Below are 19,728 nucleotides of genomic sequence, written 5' to 3'. Positions count from 1 at the left end.
AGTAACCATAATTTGTTTTCTATATATAGTTTGTTTTGCATATACATGCATTTGTATTATATTTTTAGATTTTTCACTTGTGATACAATATTTGTCTTTCTTTGACTTATTTCACTAATCCTAATCCACATTGCTGCAAATGGCAATACTTTATTCTTTTTATGGATGAATAATATTCCATTGTGTGTGTGTATACATACATATGTATATATATATATATTAAAAAAAACACATCTTAATCTAATCACCTGTAGACGGGCCCTTTGGCCAATCCATGTCTTGGCTATTGTAAATAATGCTGCCATGAACACTGAGATATATAACTTTTTGAATTTTCTTTCCTAATATATACCCAGGAGTGAAATTGGTGGATCATATGGTAGTTCTTTTTTAGTTTTTTGAAGCCCTCCATACCATTTTCCATGGTGGCCACACCAACTTACATTCCCATCAGCAGTGTACAAAGGTTCCCTTTTTCCTACATCCTGACATCATTTGCAGACTTTGATGATAGTCATTCTGACAGGTGTGAGGTGATAACTCATTTTTTTGATTTTGCAGTTCTCTAATAATGAGCAATGTTGAACATCTTTACATGTGCCTGTTTCCTATATTTGTCTTCTTCAGAAAAATGTCTGCTCAGGTCTTCTGCCCATTTTTTGATTAGGTTGCAGCTGTAAAAGTATGTAGTTAAGCCTTGTCCAAGGAAAAAGGAAATGGGCTTTTTAAAAATTTTTTCCATTATAGCAGGTTTACTCTTGGGCATATAACCAGACAAAACTTTCCTTGAAAAAGACACATGCATCCACATGTTCACTGCAGCCTGGAAACAACCTAACAACCTAAATATCCATCAACAGATGATTGGATTAAGAAGATGTGGTGTATATGTATATATATACACAGTGGAATACTACTCAGCCATGAAAAAGAACAAAATGGGCTTTTTTTTTTTTTTTAACACTCTGTTCCTTCTATGCTGAGCACAGGTATATAGTCACTAGGGGATTGGGGTGGGTGTGCTCCTGCACACACTTAAGAATTATATTTTTGTTTGCTACAGGGCTGTGGAATTCATTGATGCAAGCCCCACTGGCTATCAGAGCCAGAAAACCCAAAGACTGTTCCTTGGGTGTCAGACATAAAAGCTAGGGTACAGATGTGTACAAGCTCCTTCCAGGGAGATACTAGTGATTGGCGTGGACTGGAATGAGGTGAGAGAGGTGTCCTACAGCTTCCCCAGTCTCTGGGGAAGATTGCAGCTGTCTCTAGTGCCTAATCAATTAGGAGCCTGGCCCTAAGTATGAAGATAAACCCCTTTCAGGGGAAGACTGGGAGATGCATGATTTTGCCTGTTGCCTCTGCCCTGGCTCTGAGGGGATAGCCACAGTGGGTGCTGGAGGCCCGTTAAGAATGGTTATTTCCTATAGTCTTGTGGAGTTCATGAACACAAGCCCTGTTAGCTTTCAGAGCTACATGTTGGGAGAACCTCCCTCCAGTGGGAGTCTGAAAAGTTGCACTACTAGGTGTAGAGCTCAAACCCTTCATTCCTCAGGAAGAAGCTGTGAGTTGGGAGTTTTCCCCTGGTGTGTGGTGCTGTGCCGGGGTTGGGGTGTATGTTGAATGCATCTCAGCCTTTCTTACCCATCACGATGCGGACATTTTCTCATTTGTTTAATGTGTAGAAGCTGCTCAGCTAGTTTCTGGATCTCTTTTAGAGGGACCTGCTGCGCATGTAGCTGTATGTCTGGCGCATCCATGGGAGGAGGAGAGCTCTGGTGCCTCCTTGGTCATCTCCACCGTATCCCGCTTCTGCTTTATCAACAAGGACAGACTCATTATCTGTCGCCTTTGAAACTGAACCCCGTTTTTACACCTGTGGCCATTGTTGGTTCAAAAGTAATTGTAATTTTAATTGCAACATGAGAAGGCTCTTCAGCATTGCTGGAAGCTTTCCTTATGAGTCATTTCTACATTCTTGCATATTGCTATATTCTTCAGTAAGTTTGTCACCCATAACATTTATAAAAACTAAAACTAAGCAGGATGAGGTGATCACAGATTTACTGTACTGCTTACTGTGACCACTTATGAGGAACATTTTAGCCCTCATCGTAAACACTTCTGGATTAGACTATGAGATGGAGCCTGGAAATACGCATTTTAACAAGCTTTCCAGGTAACGATTCTGTGGACTGATGCTTGAGTTCACATTGCTCTCTGGAATGTATCGTTTTTTGCACCTACCATTCTCTTGCTGTACCTTTTTTTTTTTTTTTTTACTAGATGGACTTAGCATCTAATTTGCTGTGCACTTCAATTCTTTCGACATGCTCCTTCCTCAGAGGCATACTGGTATCTGGTATTCTGATTGAGGGAGGTCTAGCCAGGTACAAACAGTAGAGGCAACTACAATGTCCCTTTCTTTCCCAAAAATGTGAGGAGAGAGGGCATTCAGAGGCTGGACTGTATTTTTCAAAAGTTCCACAAGTGACTTTGATGTTTTGCGTAGTTTTTGTTATTTACCCTGGCATTGTTTTTATACAAAATCGCATGTAGAATGGCTTTTTGATAAACCAATTTTTAGATGTTTAATTGAGATTTTAGCATTAGTTATGGTTTCTTTTTCTAACAGGTGTCATCTTTAAGAAATGAAAAGCGAGGCTCATCGTATCTCGTCTCTGCCCCAGAAAGCGGTTCAGTGGAATTTGTTGACCAGCATTCTCAGGGCACAGGAGCATATTACATGGAAACCTACTTAAAAAAGAAGAGAGTGTACTGAGTTAAGTTCTCTCTTTCTTAAACTCATAAGGTTCTTTGCAGTATCTCTGCTGTTCATTGCTGCCTTAACTATACATTCAGACTAGCCATATCCTTTAAATACGGGTTCATAACTTCCCAGAGGAACTGTGTTGTGCAGCAGGCAGAATTGCCAAATAAAAAAATAAGTAGCAATAAGAAGAGCCATCAATTGAGGACATTTTCCACTAAAAGTAGATGCATCTTAATCAACGTGATACTAACGTACAGTCAGTCCATTGGAGAAATTAACATGTTACAACACTCCCTGTTTATTTTAGGACTGGGAATCATTTTGACACCATCTATAAAGATTTTGAGCAATAAATGAAGGAAACAGTCTTTTTTCCTGAGCCTTAGAATGAATTTGATAAGCCAATGTGCATTTCAATTTACTTTCCCTAGACGTAATCTCATTTACGGATTTTTAGCACTCTTCCTAGAACTATAAGCGTGCAAGTACAAAATTCAGTGATGATAACGTTATAAAGATGCTCTACATGCAACCTGAATTATTATCCCCAACCAGTCATGCAATATAAAACTCAGAGAGTGATAGTGACCTCCAAGGTATATGTACTATACTGCTACAGAGGCTTCACTCTTCAGTATGTTATTTACATTTATACCCCTTGTGAAAAACACAAGGTATTTTTTTTAAAGTAGTTTTGGGTGATCTAATTTCAGGGGTTGGCCAACTACTCCCTGTGGTCAAATTCAGCCTGCCACCTGTTTTTCTACTGCCTGCAAGCTAAGAATGATGTTTATACATTTTTAAAAATTTGGAGGGGGAGAAAAAACGTGACTTGAAAAATCATATGAAATTCACATTTCAGTGTCCATACATGAAATCTGATCAGAGCACACCTCGCTCATTCACTTACATATCACCTGTGGCTACCTTTCATGCTACAACGGCACAGCTGAGTCACTGTGACACAGACCATAGGACCTGCAAAGCTAGCTGGCCCTTTACAAAGCTCACAGATTCCTGATCTGATGTCCTTGATTCTCTGATCCTTTTATTTCACACCTAAAAAGCATGCCCTGGAAGTGGCAAGGAATATAGGTTTCTGTGTCTCAATTCATAGCATAGTGATGATCAGTTTACTAGAAGAAGGCGTATTTTGGTCATCAAGTGATCTACTTCCACAACAATATATTAAGTAAGTCAGTCAGTTCTGCCCTTTCTGAAGGAGTCTTATGGAGTAACAGTATTTATAACCATTTTGCGATTCTATGTGCTTTGTCTCATTCTTTTGCAGTCTGTTTCAGCTGAAATAGTCTCAGCTATTGAACCCAATTTACTTTTGAAAGAACTGTGTTTACTGCACATAACTTTTGACATCACCACTTCCTGAAGACCTTGGTATGAAATGCATGAGAAGCCCTTTTGCTATCTAAAAATCTTTGAGATTGTCCCTTGTTATGAGACACTAATTGATGATGTGGAGTTCAGGGGATCTCGTGATTCCTGGTCTTTTTGCAATCAGATCGTTGACTATCTTGTATCTGGGGGACTGAGAAGGTATTGCTCCTGTTTTAATTATGACTTTTAAAATTGGTACATATGTCGTATGATTTGTAAAGAATTTTACTTGGTCTAATTTATTGCATATATTAACTTCTCCTGGCAAATGACAGCTAGAAAGTTAAACTAAGATCATTTCTAAAAAGTATACTACCTATAAATAACTGACCAGGATAGGCATCATTCAGTTCTGACTCAGCAGATGACTAATGGACTCTCCACACTCCGCACTTTCTCCCATTTTCCTGTTGCATTAATAAGCCTCTTCAGTGCTTTGGCACACCTCTGTGTCAGTACAAATACAAGAAAGGGAAGATGGTGAATTGAAAAAATGAAAGCAGAACTAGGTCTAAAGAATAAAAAGGTATCTCGGCTTAGCACACACAGGTCTGCCAGTCCACACTGGCCTGTGCCTCGTCGTCCCTGGACATTAACAGATCAGTACAAACCAAGTGGTGTTTATTAATAAGGACCATTACCAAGCCCCCCCCCCATAACTGTTATTTTTCTATGTAAATGAATTGTTTGAACTGCTTTGAAAATGAACTCTTAATATTAAAAGGCATATGCATGTGAAGTCTCTAGTACATTTATTTGTATAAAGAGTAAACAAAGTGCATATAGAGTGGCCACAGGTTTGACAGACAGAGACCGTGGTGATGGAGGGTTATTGGACAGATTTGAATGGCAAGTTTGTTGTTGCCATTGAATCAGTACATCACTTTTTCAGGCTCAAAGGTGGAAAAGTAACGGTATCAAACAAATGCTAGCCAGCATCAACGAAAAATGTTTTTCAGACTCGTGGTCAGAAAGCTCTTACGGTTCACATTGAATCAGAGATTTGACATTTTTTGATTACGCAGTTACCTCCCAGCACACTGAAAACTGCCTAGTGGATCCTGAACTCCATGGTGCTCCAAGCTGGGTCTTTCAAGTTTTGCGCCGCAGGGTCATGGTCACAATAGTGCTCGACTCTTGTAGGCGGAGGGATGGTAGGTACGGAAACACTCTAACAACAGTGCGGTGTACGTGGTATATATGCATTCAGCATCCAAAACCAATGCTGGAACAGCTCGCCCCAAAGTGGTAGTTATAAGAGGATACATTGACATTTCAGAAAAGCATGTGTAAGAGCATCCACGTTCTCAGAATCAATTCGGATTAAAGGTATACTGTTGAGGAAAAGCACTGGCACAGGCTTAGTTCTCAAGAGTTAACATGCAGCAAAGTATCCCACAGCTGCCCCCCTACGTGTGACCAGTTTTCTCAAAAATGGGTACCGCCGGTCACCCAAGGGGGCAGGAGCTAAGCCACTGCAGAAACAACTCAAAGTTTATGTCCTACTGTTGACAGGAATACACTCATCTTTGTATAGAAACAATAGTACACTAACGGGTATCTAATATTTCAAGAATGCTTCCTCTAGCACTGTATAGATATTGAAATTTAAGTCCATCAATCTTTATCTTTGATATGTGCCAGACAAACATTTCACATGAACTGGCAGCTAAGAAAAAGCAATCATCTTGAGAGATTTATTTTGGTCAGCTCCTCTTGCTTTGAAAGATACCACTCTGGCGCTCAACTGTGATGGTAAACTAACCAGAGGAAACAGTGGTATATTCTTTCCAAAAGGAGGAGTGCTTAAGTGCTTTCTAATATGTGGGCTGTCATCATTTGTCACTGTGTTACTGGTGCCAAATTTAAAGAGGAAGTACTTACACATATTAAGCACCAGGATGTGCTTCACACATGGATGGCTACTCCAGTATCTTTTTAGACAGAATATAAACACTTCCCACTGAAAATATTTTTAAATGGCTTGGGTACTGTTGGGGAGGAGGACTTGAAACATAGTAGAATTTAAATGTTATCCATGCTTATTTTAAAAGTGCTTCAAATCCTTCAATAAGGTTCTGAAAGGTTGTCCGATTAGATGGTTGGAATTCCCAGCATTTTCTCATCAGTTGATAAACCTGTAAAAAGAAAACATGGCCGTCAAAAAAAAAAAAAAAAGTTAGATGTGGACGTTTTTAAATTACAGACACATCAAGAGGAAGAAAATAATTTTGAGAATGAATAATTTTAGAAATGTAAATGACTTTCCTTAATAAGTAATACTAAAAACCAAGAGTATTTGAGTAACTTAAAACATTATTTATGAACTACAAGTGTGTCACATGTTATATATTTTAACATTTAAGAAGCTCCTGAGTTACATGACCTTCCAAAAAACCCAGGTCATTATTTATCATCGGCCGGTTTAAGGGTGAAGTTACAGCTCAGTTTACACTCCCAACTGCCTCGCTGGCCGCTTCATTCTTTGGTTCGTACACGTAAGTCCAGTCCTCCTCTCTGTTGGGAAAGGGGGGTGTGCATGGCCTGTGGAAGTCCCAGGCCAGAGATCCACCCAAGCCGCTGATGTGATAATGCCGGATCCTTAACCCACGGCACCACAAGAGAACTCTGCCTCGGGACACCTTAAATGGTCTCAAGAGTTAGTCCTGAAGGCTCAATTCACTTAGAAATACAGAAAACAGGAGTTCCCGTCGTGGCGCAGTGGTTAACGAATCCGACTAGGAACCATGAGGTTGCGGGTTTGGTCCCTGCCCTTGCTCAGTGGGTTAACGATTCGGCGTTGCCGTGAGCTGTGGTGTAGGTTGCAGACACAGCTCGGATCCCGCGTTGCTGTGGCTCTGGCGTAGGCCGGTGGCTACAGCTCCGATTCAACCCCTAGCCTGGGAACCTCCATATGCCGCGGAAGCGGCCCAAGAGATAGCAACAACAACAACAACAAAAGACAAAAGATAAAAAAAAAAAAAAAAAAGAAATACAGAAAACAAAATGGCATAGATGCTGTTGGTAAGTGGGATAAACTTACAAAAATGTAATTACACGTATTTGTCACAATAAGGCTACATTTTGCAAATATTTCAAAAACCTTTTCAAAATGTAGCCTTATTGTGACAAATACATAAAATTACAGCTATCTATAATTACATGTATAGGTATGAGGTGAGCCTACCTTTGAAGGGAATCTCTTGCTTTGAACATAACTGTGGCTATTACCTGCCCCAAAGATAATTCTCTTAGCTGTCTTAGCTGAGATAAGCTTCAGAAACGTGCTTAAAAGGAGTCTTCTAGTCATTCCTGCTCCCCAACTCCAGTCTCATGCTGGGTAACTCAAGCAGTGAAAAACAGTACGAACTGAGTTTTATTACTACGAAAAGGCCCATAAATACCTCTTCTGGACAGTTAGGTGGACAAGGCAAACGTTTTCCTTCTTTTAATGTATTCACAAGTCTTGTTACCGTCATCTGGCCATGAGTTGGGCCTATCATTTTCAGGAACAACTACATAAAATAAAATCAAACAAAATATTTCACTTTGCACGTATGTATATAAACACCAGATAAAGTAAAATTTCTAGAATTAACTGGAAATAAAGTAATAAAAAGGCTTTTCTCCTTAGTAACCTTAAATCAAAGTCCGAGACGGTTTTCCTTTCCATTATAACACCCTGACCGCATTCCATTTAAGAACAAAATGTACAAAGCAGCGAGATGGACACGTTTTAACTGGGTGCTAGATTCAAACAAAGGAGCTGCTTAAGTCTTACCGCCATGGGACTGGAATCCGAATCACAGTAAGTGAGCAGCTCATGCAGAGTCACCCCGAAAGACCAGACATCGGAGGCGATGTAAAATTTACACTGAATTAAACACTCCGGAGCATACCTGAAAGGAAGTGCAACACCAAATGTTACTGCCTAGCAAGGCTATTCCAAAAAACATGACAGAGTTCACTCAGAAACATCAGCTCATTTTTCCTGGAATTTAATATTCTCAGACATGCAAGCGTGTACTACGTGCTAGTCACACATGTGCACCGTGATGCACATGTGACATGTGGAACAGCACCCCGTGGGCTCTCTGTAGGACACTCAATTCAAAGAGCACATGCTCTCCCAGGGGAGGAGGCGGCGGCGACGACAGGCCTGACTGGCCTGCAAGCTCAGATCCAGTCAGCAGTGACCTTATGCCCAGGCCTCTTTCAAGATCAACTGTCTTGGTGAATGATACCAAGACAGAGCCACAAAGAGGCATTCCCACGTCTGTCCCCTAAACACTTCTCAAGTCTACTCGCTTCTAAACCCGCCGTCACTATGCTAATCATGGTCCCGGTTCACCCCATCACTGGCTCTGACCCAGCCAGACTCCCTGGCTCCAACCCTACTCCTCTCCTTTCCGCAGGGATCTTTTAAAATAAAAGGCCCCGTCCTTAATTCCCCCAACGGCTTCCTAAAGCTCTCGGGATGGAGTCCCAGCGCTCTGCTTTCAACCCCCGAGACCTCCCTCCGTGACCCAGCCACACTGAGCTGACTGCAGTTCCTGGGACAGCCACCGCTGCATCTCATTCTTGCTGTCACACGTGCCTTCTTCTAACCACCTTTACAAACCCCCAGCAAGCTTTCAGGTCTCAACAGAGCGTCCAGAAAACCAAGCCTGAACCCCATATGGCTACGAAACTGGTTGCTTCGCCCATTAAACTCTACACTCGGTCAGCTTGTTCACCATCATATCGCCAGCGCCTGGCACAAAGCAGGGCCTTGATGCGTGTTTACTGTGTAAGCGAAGGTTTGGGCTCCATGGATGGGCAAGACCGTGTCTGTGTCCAGAGGCTGCACTGTGGCAGTGCCAGTCAGGCTAGGGGACCTCGGAGAGGGGAGACTGCGGCCGCTTGTCCCGGGACAGTGTTCCAGGCTGAGAGGGACGGAAGTCAGGGGGTGGCTCTAACCAGGGCGCCCCGGTGATTCAGGAGAAGACGGCCACGCTTCTCAGGGATCGTGCTCTGCTCTGTCCACATCTCCCTGAATCTGCCAGTACCTGTCACCTCACTCCTGTCCCTCCCTCCTACCTGCCCTCTAGGCTTCCTCTGCACAGATGTGACTACTCCAGCTGCTAACAGGGATGGTGTCAGAAGGATGCCCTCTCCAGGGAAGACAGGGGCTGAGCTGGAGGACAGACTTCAGCCCCTTGGAGGAGGTCCTATGAAGCTGGGCCATTTCTGTGTGTGTTGCTTTCAGTGAAACAGCTTAAAAGGTGTTTCTCGTAGGCAAAGATCTGTCAATTCTACGTTTTTTCAAGTCTTGACTAATAAGAGACACTGACATAGCTAGAAAGCACCTATCAAAGCAGTGGAAACCCTATGAAGCACTGATGAAATCTGATTCAGTTACCAAAACACAGGGCTGTCCCGATCGTCCTTGACTGTGTAGTACTCCTTATCGGTTTCGATGGCTTTGGTGAGACCGAAGTCTCCAATTTTCACTTGGTGTTCACTCTCGACAAGAACATTTCTTGCTGCCAAGTCCCGGTGAACGTATTGCCGAGAACCCAAATAGTCCATCCCCTGGGAGAGACGGAAAGTGAGAGCATGTCACGGAAGCAGCTCAGTTCAGAGTGGGTTTTGTAGCTACCACTTGCTAACAAAGAAACACCAATGTCATTTCATCACATGTCACTGACTTTTTCCCCCCTGCTTTTGACTTTAGGCAAAAATAGTAAGACCAACCTAATTCAAAGAAATGCACTTTAAAGCAGCCCCATTGACAAACCAGTTCACTTTCTTAGTAGAGGCTAATTTTTCATCCAAATCAGGCAGAGCAAAATAAACTACAATTAATTATTGGGAAGTTTCCCACTTGCAGCCTAATTACAAATCAATTAGGACAAAGTGCCTCATTTTTTAAATCTACTATGCTTTTTTTTTTCTTTTTACCTTACAAATCTGAACGGCGTATTTTAACTGCTGTTTGAGGTTGATTTTGTTTTTATTCTTTGGAAGATACTCCTTAAGGCTTCCCGAAGGCAGGAATTCCATGATAAGCTTAATACCATTTCCTCCTGTTTAGGAAAAAAAACACCCATCAGTACGAGGATGTCAAAGGAAGGAGCTGTGGGAGAGTAAAGGGCACGGCATCTGGAGATAGAGAACCTGAACTGATTTCAGCATCACTCCTGAGTCACAGGCCCAGGGTCTCGGGATCCTCAGCAGTGAACAGCGAGAGCAACACTCATGTACCTACCCCAGCATTAGCACTCAGTGAAAAAGTATGGAGTTCTTAAAACCACCAGGGAATGATGATTTTTAAAAATCATGAGCCACATCATTTTACTACCAGTTTTGAAGTACCAAACATGAGTGTTCTAGTGGCTTGTTGTTAAAAAAAAAGACATACTTATTAGTAAGTACTACTTCCTCCTTGATTGAGACAACAATTGAAATACCCTGCCTAGTGCTGGATTAGAGGAACAGGGAAAGGGGAGGAGTTTGCACCCATTTCATCTAGCCAGTGTGTCCTACTGTGCAAGAATTAGGACAGGGGAGACCAGTCCCCAGTGTGGGTGCAGCAACAGCCTGGACAGACGATGCTGGGTGGAAGGCTGGCTAGCTTTCCTGGGAGCTCTGCAGCTATGGACAGATCTGACAGTGCATGTGGCTTCCAGCCCCAGAGTGATGGGGGCCATTGGCTAGCACGGTCAGGAGGTCCAGATAAGGTGCAGGCACTGCTGCTCAGCACTGGCTTTTATGACCCCAGACAGTCGCTTGTCTTTAAACCAACCCCGCTCTGCACAACATACCGTCCTCTGTGCAAATGCCTTTATACTTGACAATGTTCTCGTGATAAAGGTTTCTCAAGATTTCAATCTCCTTCTTCAGATCAGCTATGTGGTTTCCTCCGCTCTCAGGCTTCAGGGACTTGACAGCCACCTGCTCCCCTGTGTTGTCCCCCTCGGGGTCATACCTACAAAGCTCGACCTTCCCAAAGTGGCCCTGGAGGAAAAGATACACATGCCTGATCAGAGAAGCCCCAGCCTGAGCCAGCGGAAGCTCACTTCAGAGAGGAGATCTGCCCCTCGTGCTGTTCCCTGAAGGCCGGGGTGCACGGCACAGCCGGGCCTGGCAGGTAGCTGGCTCCCACCTGGCCTCCTCCCACTCACCACAGCCCTGCCCCACTTGGCTCACATGCCATCCCTTCTTCTATTACTGAGCTAAGATAAGAAGAGGATCAAGGAGTTCCTGCATGGCTCAGTGGTGAACAAATCTGACTAGCATCCATGAGGACGCAGGTTCGATCCCTGGCATTGCCGTGGGCTGTGGTGTAGGTCTCAGACACGGATCCTGCATGTCTGTGGTTGTGGTGTACACCAGCAGCTACAGCTCTGATTCGACCCCTACCCTGGGAGCCTCCATATGCTGTGGGTGCGGCCCTAAAAAGACAAAAGACAAAAAAAAAAAAGGATCAAGTGATGAACCAAACATTAATCCCAATTTCCATGAAAATATAGCCCAAAGGGAAATGGAGGTTCCTTTTGGACATGCAGGACAACCATGGCATTTTGACAGCCCTGGGCCCCCAACTCCAGGAGGGGACCACAATGTGGCTGCAAAGAGCGTGGCATGAGGAATCTTCAGAAGACATGGATTAGATTCCAGCTAAGCCACCTGACAGTGATGCGGGCCCTGTCACCCGATCTTCCACGCGGGCTCCAGAGGTGTTCAGTGTACACAGTGGCAAAGCCTCGGGGTGCCGTGAGGGAGCTGGAATGCCGTGCCTGCGGAATGCCAGCACGGGCTTTGGTGCATGGCAGGCACTCCAGACGGGACAGTCTTTGTTTATTAACTGCAGATGCAAATCCCAGTAGCTTCTCTGGTTGCATTTACTGTTGGGAAACTGCCATTCACGGCCCGGGGCAAGCTGGCATTCTATTTTGGCATTCTGTGTAGTGAACCCACCCCTCATTTAAGGAGCCTCACAGGATATGCACTCCCAGAAAAGTCAGGGAAGGGGGTTTTCGATTTCTACCATATCCACACCTGTCCCCCCATAAACTCCCTTTTCATTCTCTTCTGTTCCTTAAAGAAAACCCGTCTCCCAAGGGAACTGACCAATGTCCTCTGTGCACATACAGCCACACGTATAGGCAGGTATGTGCACTGTCACTATGCGAATGTCACAGGCAGAAACAGACACACCCCTGCGACGCAAGTGGCCCCCCAAAAACAGTGAGGTGCTTTCTTTTTATAAACTTTGACCCCAAATGAGAGAGAATGGAGTGCAGCTTGAGATGCCCAGAGAGGTGCAGTGGTCAGGAGGGACTCGAGTGTAACTTACCTCTCCCAGGTCACGGATCCTCTTTAAGAACCGCTTTTCAAAATGTGTGGGATCCACCTCAGTTGCTGGCTTTTTTTCTGATACAATGTCTGGATCTAACAAGAGAGAAGTAGACAAGTTAGAAAGGAGAGACTGCCTCTGGCAGGCTCCCCAAGGCACTGGCCGTTCTCGATGAAGCAGCACAAGGCACTGGCTTACTCTGTTCCTCCAGCTTATTGATGTCTCTCATGATGGCTCGGAAGAAGGGTCTCTGGTTGGGGTCGTAGTTCATGCAGCGGGTCATAAGGTCAGCCAGCTCCTTACAAGATGGGGTCACCGGCCTACATCGGCTTTCATAGAATCTTTCTTTCTGTAAAGAAAAGGATCACGTGGAAGAAACCAAAGGAACCTCCCACGAGCCTTTAGCCCCAGGTCAGAAGGAGTTACCTAACGATCCCTAATGTAAGTCCCAATGCCTCTGTTTAAAGCTCAAGTTCATAACGTGTGTGCTACTGTTACCTTTTTCCATCTGGGGGAAATCTCAGTCCTGACACTAAAATAACCCAAATTTAAGGGAGATGGACAGCATATTCCACCCAGCTCCAAACAAGCCATGTTCCAGCAAAGTCGTGCAGCTTTCTGGAATGAGGTTTGGCAACGACTGTAGATGTTCTCAGATTCTTCAAACCCTGACTCTTTAACAGCAATTATTGGAATGACTCAAAAATAAGTCACTTATAAACAAAGCTTTATGTTTAAAGACATCCTCTGCGGAATTACATAGAGCATTACATATATGAAAACAATCTAAACGCCAAATATAAAACTGGTCAAATAAATCAGAGTTTAACAAAACAATGACCTCTTAAATCAAGTTGGTAAAAACTGTTAAGACTAACTTCATCATTAGGAAAGTACTCACGACATTAAATGAAAAAATAGCCGTATCTAGCATGATCCCAATTTTGTTTAAAAAAGAGACAGACTGGAAGACAACATGCCCAAGTATTACATAGTAATCAGAAGTGACTGGAATATGGTGCTGAATATTTTCCTTCTGTAAAATAGTTTTCTTGGGAGTTCCCTTGTGGCACAGTAGGTTAAGCATCTGGCATTGTCACTTCAGCAGCTCAAGTGGTGCAGGTTCAATCCCTGGCCTGGGAACTTCCATGGGCTGTGGCCAAACAAAAAAAAAAAAGGTTTCTCTATTTTCCCAAATTACATCAACTGGTTGTATTTTTAAATCCTTCAACAAATAACTGGTGCCACTTTTAAAAATTAAGGGCTGCTACACTCCAGGCTCTGGTCTGCAGCCGAACCCCAAGTGTACTCGTTTCTCTTCTGGCTCCTGCAGGTCTGGGCTCAGGTGGGGGTGGGGGCATGGCAGGCCCCAGAGACAAGGATGAAGAGGAACTGGAATGAAGGAGCTCAGAGCCGCCCCCACTTGGGGGTGTCTCTCCCCTATCCCCCAAGGGAAAGGCCGCTCCACCCACCCAAGGGTACCTAGGAGGAGAGACCAGACCCTCTTTTATCAGAAGGCCAGACCCCTTCCTTGGGCCATCTTTCTATTCTGCTCAGCCCCGGATACACAGAGGGTACTCGGTATACACTGACTGACAGCAAAGGGTATGCGCTTTCGTTTCCAAGGAAGTTAAAGTGAAACGACTCCCCAGAGCCCAGGCTGAAAATCCCACATAGCAGATTTACAGATGTGATGGGCTTCCTGTTGGTTTTAGCTTAATTTCTTCTTCCCAAGCCCTGCACCATCTTACCTGGCAAAGGGTTAACTCGGTTAAAGGTTCTTGAACCTCTGCAGGACCTCCTACACGGGGCCCCTCACTCTGGATCCCACTGCCACTTCCTGGTCAGGCTTTCATCACCGAGGACCTCAGAGCATGAGGTCTCTCCTCCACCCAAACCAGTCCATGTCCCGCATCACCCCCGCAAAATTCTGCAGCCCAGCATTGGGGCCTGTGCACAATCTGTCCCCGAATGACCCTTCCCACCTTATCACCGGTCCCTCTTCTCCACACTCGAGACAAACGAGACCCCTCATGGCTTCCCGTAGACAACTGAGATGCCACCTTCCGACTCTGGCCACACCCTCCCAGCTAAAAGTGATGCCTGCCCTCCAGACACACAGGGCACATCCCAATAATCAAATCACTGCGCCGGGATCGGTGGTCCTTCCTCATCGCTTTTACGACTTAACTCCTCTGGAGTTAGAGCCTCCACTCTTCCTGCAAGGGCATGTCTGACAGAGAGGTCTCTAGCTGTGTATTCTGCTGGAGGAACTCAGGCCTTGGGCCACCTGCGCCTGTTCCCTGACCTGTAAAACGAGGGTCGTGACTCTGTCGTGCTCAACGTCAGGGCTCTTCAGGTGATGGTTTCAGAGAGTAGGTGTGGAGTCCTTAGCATCGCTATTAGACCCTGAGGTCCTCGAGGGAAGGCGAGGCCTGAGTGCATTTCATTGTGAACTGTCAACTTTAACTCAGGACAATGCCTGCGACACGGGAGGAACTCAACACATACCTGTATGTTAATTTTGTGGAATAACAGGCATTTAAAATGGCAAATACATGCTGCTGTGGCCCTCCACAAAAAAGAGCATTATTTGATCCTCAAAACAATTCTGCAAAGTAGGTATTATTATCCCCCTTTTACAGATGATGCAATCTGAGGAAATTAAGTAACATCCGCAAGGTCGCAGAGCCAGTGAGCCTGTGGAGGAGATTCAAATCCACACCCACCCCTCCCCCAACACGAGGCTTCCTCGTGGCTCCCGAGATGTTCACGAGCGGCCCAGGGGCCCTCACTCGGCTCACACCCTGGAAGGCACCTGCTCACCTCAATGAGTGTCTTGTCTTTCAAGGGGATCTCGCCATTGTAGCAGATCTCCCAGAGCGTGGTTCCAAAGCTCCATTTGTCCGCAGCCACACTCAGGTTCTTGGAGTCCTCAACACATTCGGGAGCGATCCACGGGATTCGTTCTATGCACTCTGGAAAGGACGAGAGACTTTTACTGATCGGTTTCTGGAATCACCCGGGGAGGAGTCCACTGTCACTGCAGCACGAACTGGGAGCTAACAAGGAAACGCTTTCCGGTGGTGTCTTCCAAACGGGGCCCCTGGCTGCACGGGTCCTGTGAGGAGCCTGTTAAAGAGGTGGTTTTCCAGGCTCCTCTCCCTGGTCCTTCAGATGCCACCGTCTCAGGCAGGAGCTGCAGATGCGTCTGTTTCTCACGAGCTCCCCAGGAGGGTCGTGTGAACGAGTCTGCTGAAACTCTGGCCTCAGAAACAGCAAAGCACCCCAGGGTGGAGGCCAACAGCCTGGGGAGGGACCACAGAGGGTCATGTGCACAGAGGCTTAAGGAAGAGAAGGCGGGGGAAAGTGGCCGGCACCTGCAGAGCTGGCGCAGGCTAACCTCACATACTCCGCGCAATCATGCTGCAAATGTCACATTCCTTTTCTCTGGATTTTTTCATTTGGGAAACGACAAGAGAGGGGAAGACAGAAAGAAGTCACATATCTCTTGCAGCGGGCTGCTAACCAAGGCCAGTGATCTGAGCAGAAACCCCTGCTTCGTCCATGGAAATGGCCCGCAACAAGCTCAGTGGCCTCCACGAGCAGCCGCCCGGCTCCTGAAACAGGCGGGAGGGCCATTCCTGAGCTGAGCATCCACAGTCAGGCCCTTCCTTCCCCACCTTCTCACGCCCGTCCTCCTGACACAGACTTGTACGGGCCGGGCCCGAGAATCACACGCCTGCTGTCACCCCACTGCAGGCCCCCCTCAAGAACCTGTCGGGCCCAGATGAGACTCCCCTCCTCCCTGAATGGCCCTCCGCCCCTCATTGGATGACGTCTCTCTCCTCTGACTTCCCATGGGCTTTTACTGGCTCCTCTCTTGGGGTCCCTAGGCTGCCCTACTTGTTCTAGAATCACCCATGACTGTGTCTCAGACCCTTGCTGAGGACAGGACCCCCGACAGATTCAGGGCCCAATCTGTATCCAATGGCTGGATGGTGCCAGACAGTACAAGTCACACAGGGATGAAGGATGCTTCCCATTCCCCTTCCAAAGAGCGGCTGATTTGGGTCTTATTTCTGAGGCTCGGTTTTCATCCTGGTTCCCTTCCAGACTCAGTCCATTCCTCGACTGAATGATTGAGCAAAACTCCAGGTGTCAGGCACTGTGCTCAATGCTAGGCCAATGGCACCAGCCCATGGGCGCACTGCAGTCCCACGCATGGCCTACGGGCAGCACACGACCTGTGCAGTGTCTTCAATGTCTCAGCTCCCACACTGTCCTTTCCTCTGAATGACCTCAAAGAGAGGACGCAGGACCACAGCAACCACTCTGAGGCCTCCCCCACACTGCTAATTACAGCAGGCCTAAAAGGAACACAGGAGGGCCCAGGTCTCAATGCCCCCACACCTCTCTGACCACCCGGGGACCCAGAGGCCTCCTTTTGGGCTGCCCCAGTGCCTGAAGTAAGTTCCTTCCTCACAAGGACCAGACGTGCCGGCCTCGGGTGAGTTATGCTTCTCCCATTGCACAGCCAGCTCCTTGAGGGCAGAGACCGCCCCCCACCCCCACGCCATCTCCCCTGCTCCCAGGGCTCGGCAGGAGCACTTCTGCAGAAGTGTGCTTTCTAAAAGGAGACACAACAGCAACCCCAGGGCCCTTCCCTGTTGGCCTGACCCTGCCTCGGGGCGGGCGGGGGGTGGGGGTGGAGGGTGCGGAAGGGGACGGGGAGGGAGGGGAGACACACCTTGCCTGGACAGCACCGTGATGGGGATGCCGGGGTCACTGAGCTTGATGAACGGGCCGCACTCGCTGTCGATGCCCTCACGGGCCAGAAGGAGGTTTTTAGTGCACACATTTCCATGGACCAGGTCTTTATCCTCCTGCAGAGCGAAAAGGCTGAGCTCAGCAAAGTTGCTCATGGGCTGCCCACCTTCCCTGCTTCCAACCCCCAGCTGTATCTCCGCGTTCCCCGGCCACAGCCAGACAGGGCGGCCCAGCTCTCCCAGCACTGACACGAGCACACTTTATAGGGTTCCTCTGCTCCAGCTCCCGCATCAGTGGAGCAGGCTCCACAAGGCTTTGGTGAGAACTAAACTGATGAGAGCCTGTAAAGCACCTGAAGAGCTGAGCCCTGTAAGCACTCAATACATGCACGCTACCACTGATGCTAACAGTTTCGCCCCCTCGCTCAACACGTGTATGGCACCACGGCTACTTGTACCACGCCCTGCAGGACGAGTCAGTCCTCTGACGCGACAGAATCTCCCTCTGAGCGGGATTCACACGCAAGCACACAGAACAGCCCGAGACAACCATTTTCACTAAGCACAGAGCCTGGGCCCCGCCAGCCTGCCGGGCTGGCACCTCCTTCCTGCCTTCCCTACTAGGACATTCTGGTCCTCGGTGGCGACCACCCCGGACATCGGAATGTACTTACCAGGTAACTCAGGGCGCTGGCCAGCTGTTTGGCAACTTTGAACTTCCAGGGTGTGGTGAGGACGTCGCTTTTCCGGTGCATGAAGAGATCCAGGGGTCCCCCCTCCACAAACTCCTCCACCATGATGTCTGTAACCACAAAAACAGCCACGTCTGCAACCTTCTGTCCACGTGGCACGGCGCCCTCCCTCAATCCCCCTTCGAGAGCCTGCTTTAATGGCCAGTGCAAGTGGTAGGTACTTCAGAGCTGGAGAGGCCTGAGTTCAAGCCCTGCCCCGAGCTCCTTCTACTCTGGACTCTCAAGATAACAAACTTGGCTCACTCATCCCCACCTGCCAGTTGAGCACAGGGTGGTGCCCAGAGATGCCAAGAAGTAAACATTCAAGAAATGAGTGAGCAACATGGAGTTCCTGTCGTGGCGCAGTGGAAGCGAATCTGACTAGGAACCATGAGGTTGTGGGTTCGATCCCTGGCCTTGCTCAGTGGGTTAAGTATCCGGCATTGCCGTGAGCTGTGGTGCGGGTTGCAGATGCTGCTCGGATCTGGTGTTGTGTGTGGCTGTGGTGTAGGCCGGCAGCCATAGCTCCGATTAGACCCCGAGACTGGGAACCTCCATATACTGCAGGTGCAGCCCTAAAAGAAAAACAAAAAAAAAAACAAAAGACAAAAAAAAAAAAAAAAAAAGAAATGAGTGAGCAGCAAATGGGGTTTAGTTCCATGTCCACTCTTAACTCAGGCAAGTGACTGCTCAGTACCTGAAGTCCTTGACTGCCAAAAGGAAGGTGAGAAGCTGGGCAGCACAAGGAGGTATCAGCCCCACTGTTCCTGGCAGCCCCACTCCCCAGCCAGGGCCCACCGCCCCTTCCAAAGAGACCGCACTTACTCTCCACGTCCCGGACACAGACGCCGTAGAGGTACACGATGTGCTTATGGGAGACCTGCCTCATCATGCTGGCTGCCTCGAAGAAGGCCTGTGGGAGGAGAGGATAAAGCAATGGCAAAGGCCAGTCTTAATCCTAAAGGGGCTGAGCTGAGAGGAAGGTCAGTGGATCCCAGGAAAGCTCACCAGTCTTCATTCCAAGCCCCAAAACTACCCCTCTGGCCTCGACTTGCTGGAGCCCCTGCCAAGCCCTCACCACAAGGGCTGGCCAGCTGGGACAGGTGACTGATTTAGAAACTCTAGGAGTTCCTACTGTGGCTCAGCGGAAATGAATCTGACTAGTATCCATGAGGATGCAGGTTCGATCCCTGGCCTCAGTCAGTGGGTTAAGGATCTGGCGTTGTGGTAAGCTGTGACGTAGGCCAGCAGCTGCAGCTCTGATTTGACCCCTAGCCTGAGAACCTCCACATGCTGGTGTGGCCCTAAAAAGACAATCAATCAATCAATCAATCAATAAAAAGGAACTCTAAAAGGATGCGGAGTCCTGGAGGGATAGGCTGGCTGACACCTGCCCCACTGGATATGCACACCCACCACTTCCTCTTACACCAAATGGTGGGAAAAAACAACGTTTGACATTTTATTAAAATAAATGGAAAAGCAAGGCGGCAGGTGTCTGTCAAGACTTGGTCTTATCACTTTCTAGGAGTCTGTGGGGTCCTGGCTAAGTCATTTTACTCCTCTGAGCTTTAACTTTTCCAGACTGGAAGGGACAGCCCTGAACTGCCTCCAGGACTTGAGACCATTCAGCTGGAGCCCTGGGGCTCCATGGCACTGCCCCGCGGGCCTCGAGGAGGGAAATGGGAGGGAGTGGGCTGGACAGGGAGGGACGGGCCG

The 19,728-nt window shown here is 47.1% G+C and overlaps 2 protein-coding genes across 22 annotated transcripts in view; one reads left to right on the top strand and one right to left on the bottom strand.

The window, feature by feature from the left end:
• RAVER2 (ribonucleoprotein, PTB binding 2) overlaps positions 1-4,907 on the top strand; it is a 127,615-nt gene extending 122,708 nt beyond the window's left edge. For all 14 annotated transcript variants that reach the window (XM_084964808.1, XM_084964807.1, XM_021096539.2 and 11 more), the window contains one exon: positions 2,636-4,907. In XM_084964808.1, the coding sequence (XP_084820934.1) occupies positions 2,636-2,782 (147 nt within the window). In that variant the 3' untranslated portion in view covers positions 2,783-4,907. The remainder of the gene's footprint in view (positions 1-2,635) is intronic.
• The window catches only part of JAK1 (Janus kinase 1), a 246,024-nt gene continuing 231,199 nt past the window's right edge, over positions 4,904-19,728 (bottom strand). For all 8 annotated transcript variants that reach the window (XM_084958634.1, XM_021093534.2, NM_001434996.1 and 5 more), the window contains 12 exon segments: positions 18,835-18,922; positions 17,953-18,080; positions 17,260-17,395; positions 15,336-15,487; positions 12,708-12,858; positions 12,510-12,604; positions 10,975-11,167; positions 10,112-10,236; positions 9,570-9,742; positions 7,950-8,067; positions 7,573-7,683; positions 4,904-6,306 (listed from right to left, as the gene is read on the bottom strand). In XM_084958634.1, the coding sequence (XP_084814760.1) occupies positions 6,211-6,306; positions 7,573-7,683; positions 7,950-8,067; positions 9,570-9,742; positions 10,112-10,236; positions 10,975-11,167; positions 12,510-12,604; positions 12,708-12,858; positions 15,336-15,487; positions 17,260-17,395; positions 17,953-18,080; positions 18,835-18,922 (1,566 nt within the window). In that variant the 3' untranslated portion in view covers positions 4,904-6,210.

This window comes from Sus scrofa, chromosome 6, assembly GCF_054392235.1.
Source record: "Sus scrofa isolate SSC_HxYL_T2T_F1_AM1 chromosome 6, Sscrofa_HxYL_maternal_Yorkshire_Landrace_v2.0, whole genome shotgun sequence".
Lineage (NCBI taxonomy): Eukaryota > Metazoa > Chordata > Mammalia > Artiodactyla > Suidae > Sus > Sus scrofa.
Note: the sequence above shows the minus strand (reverse complement) of the source record. Positions and strands in the feature narration are given on the sequence as shown.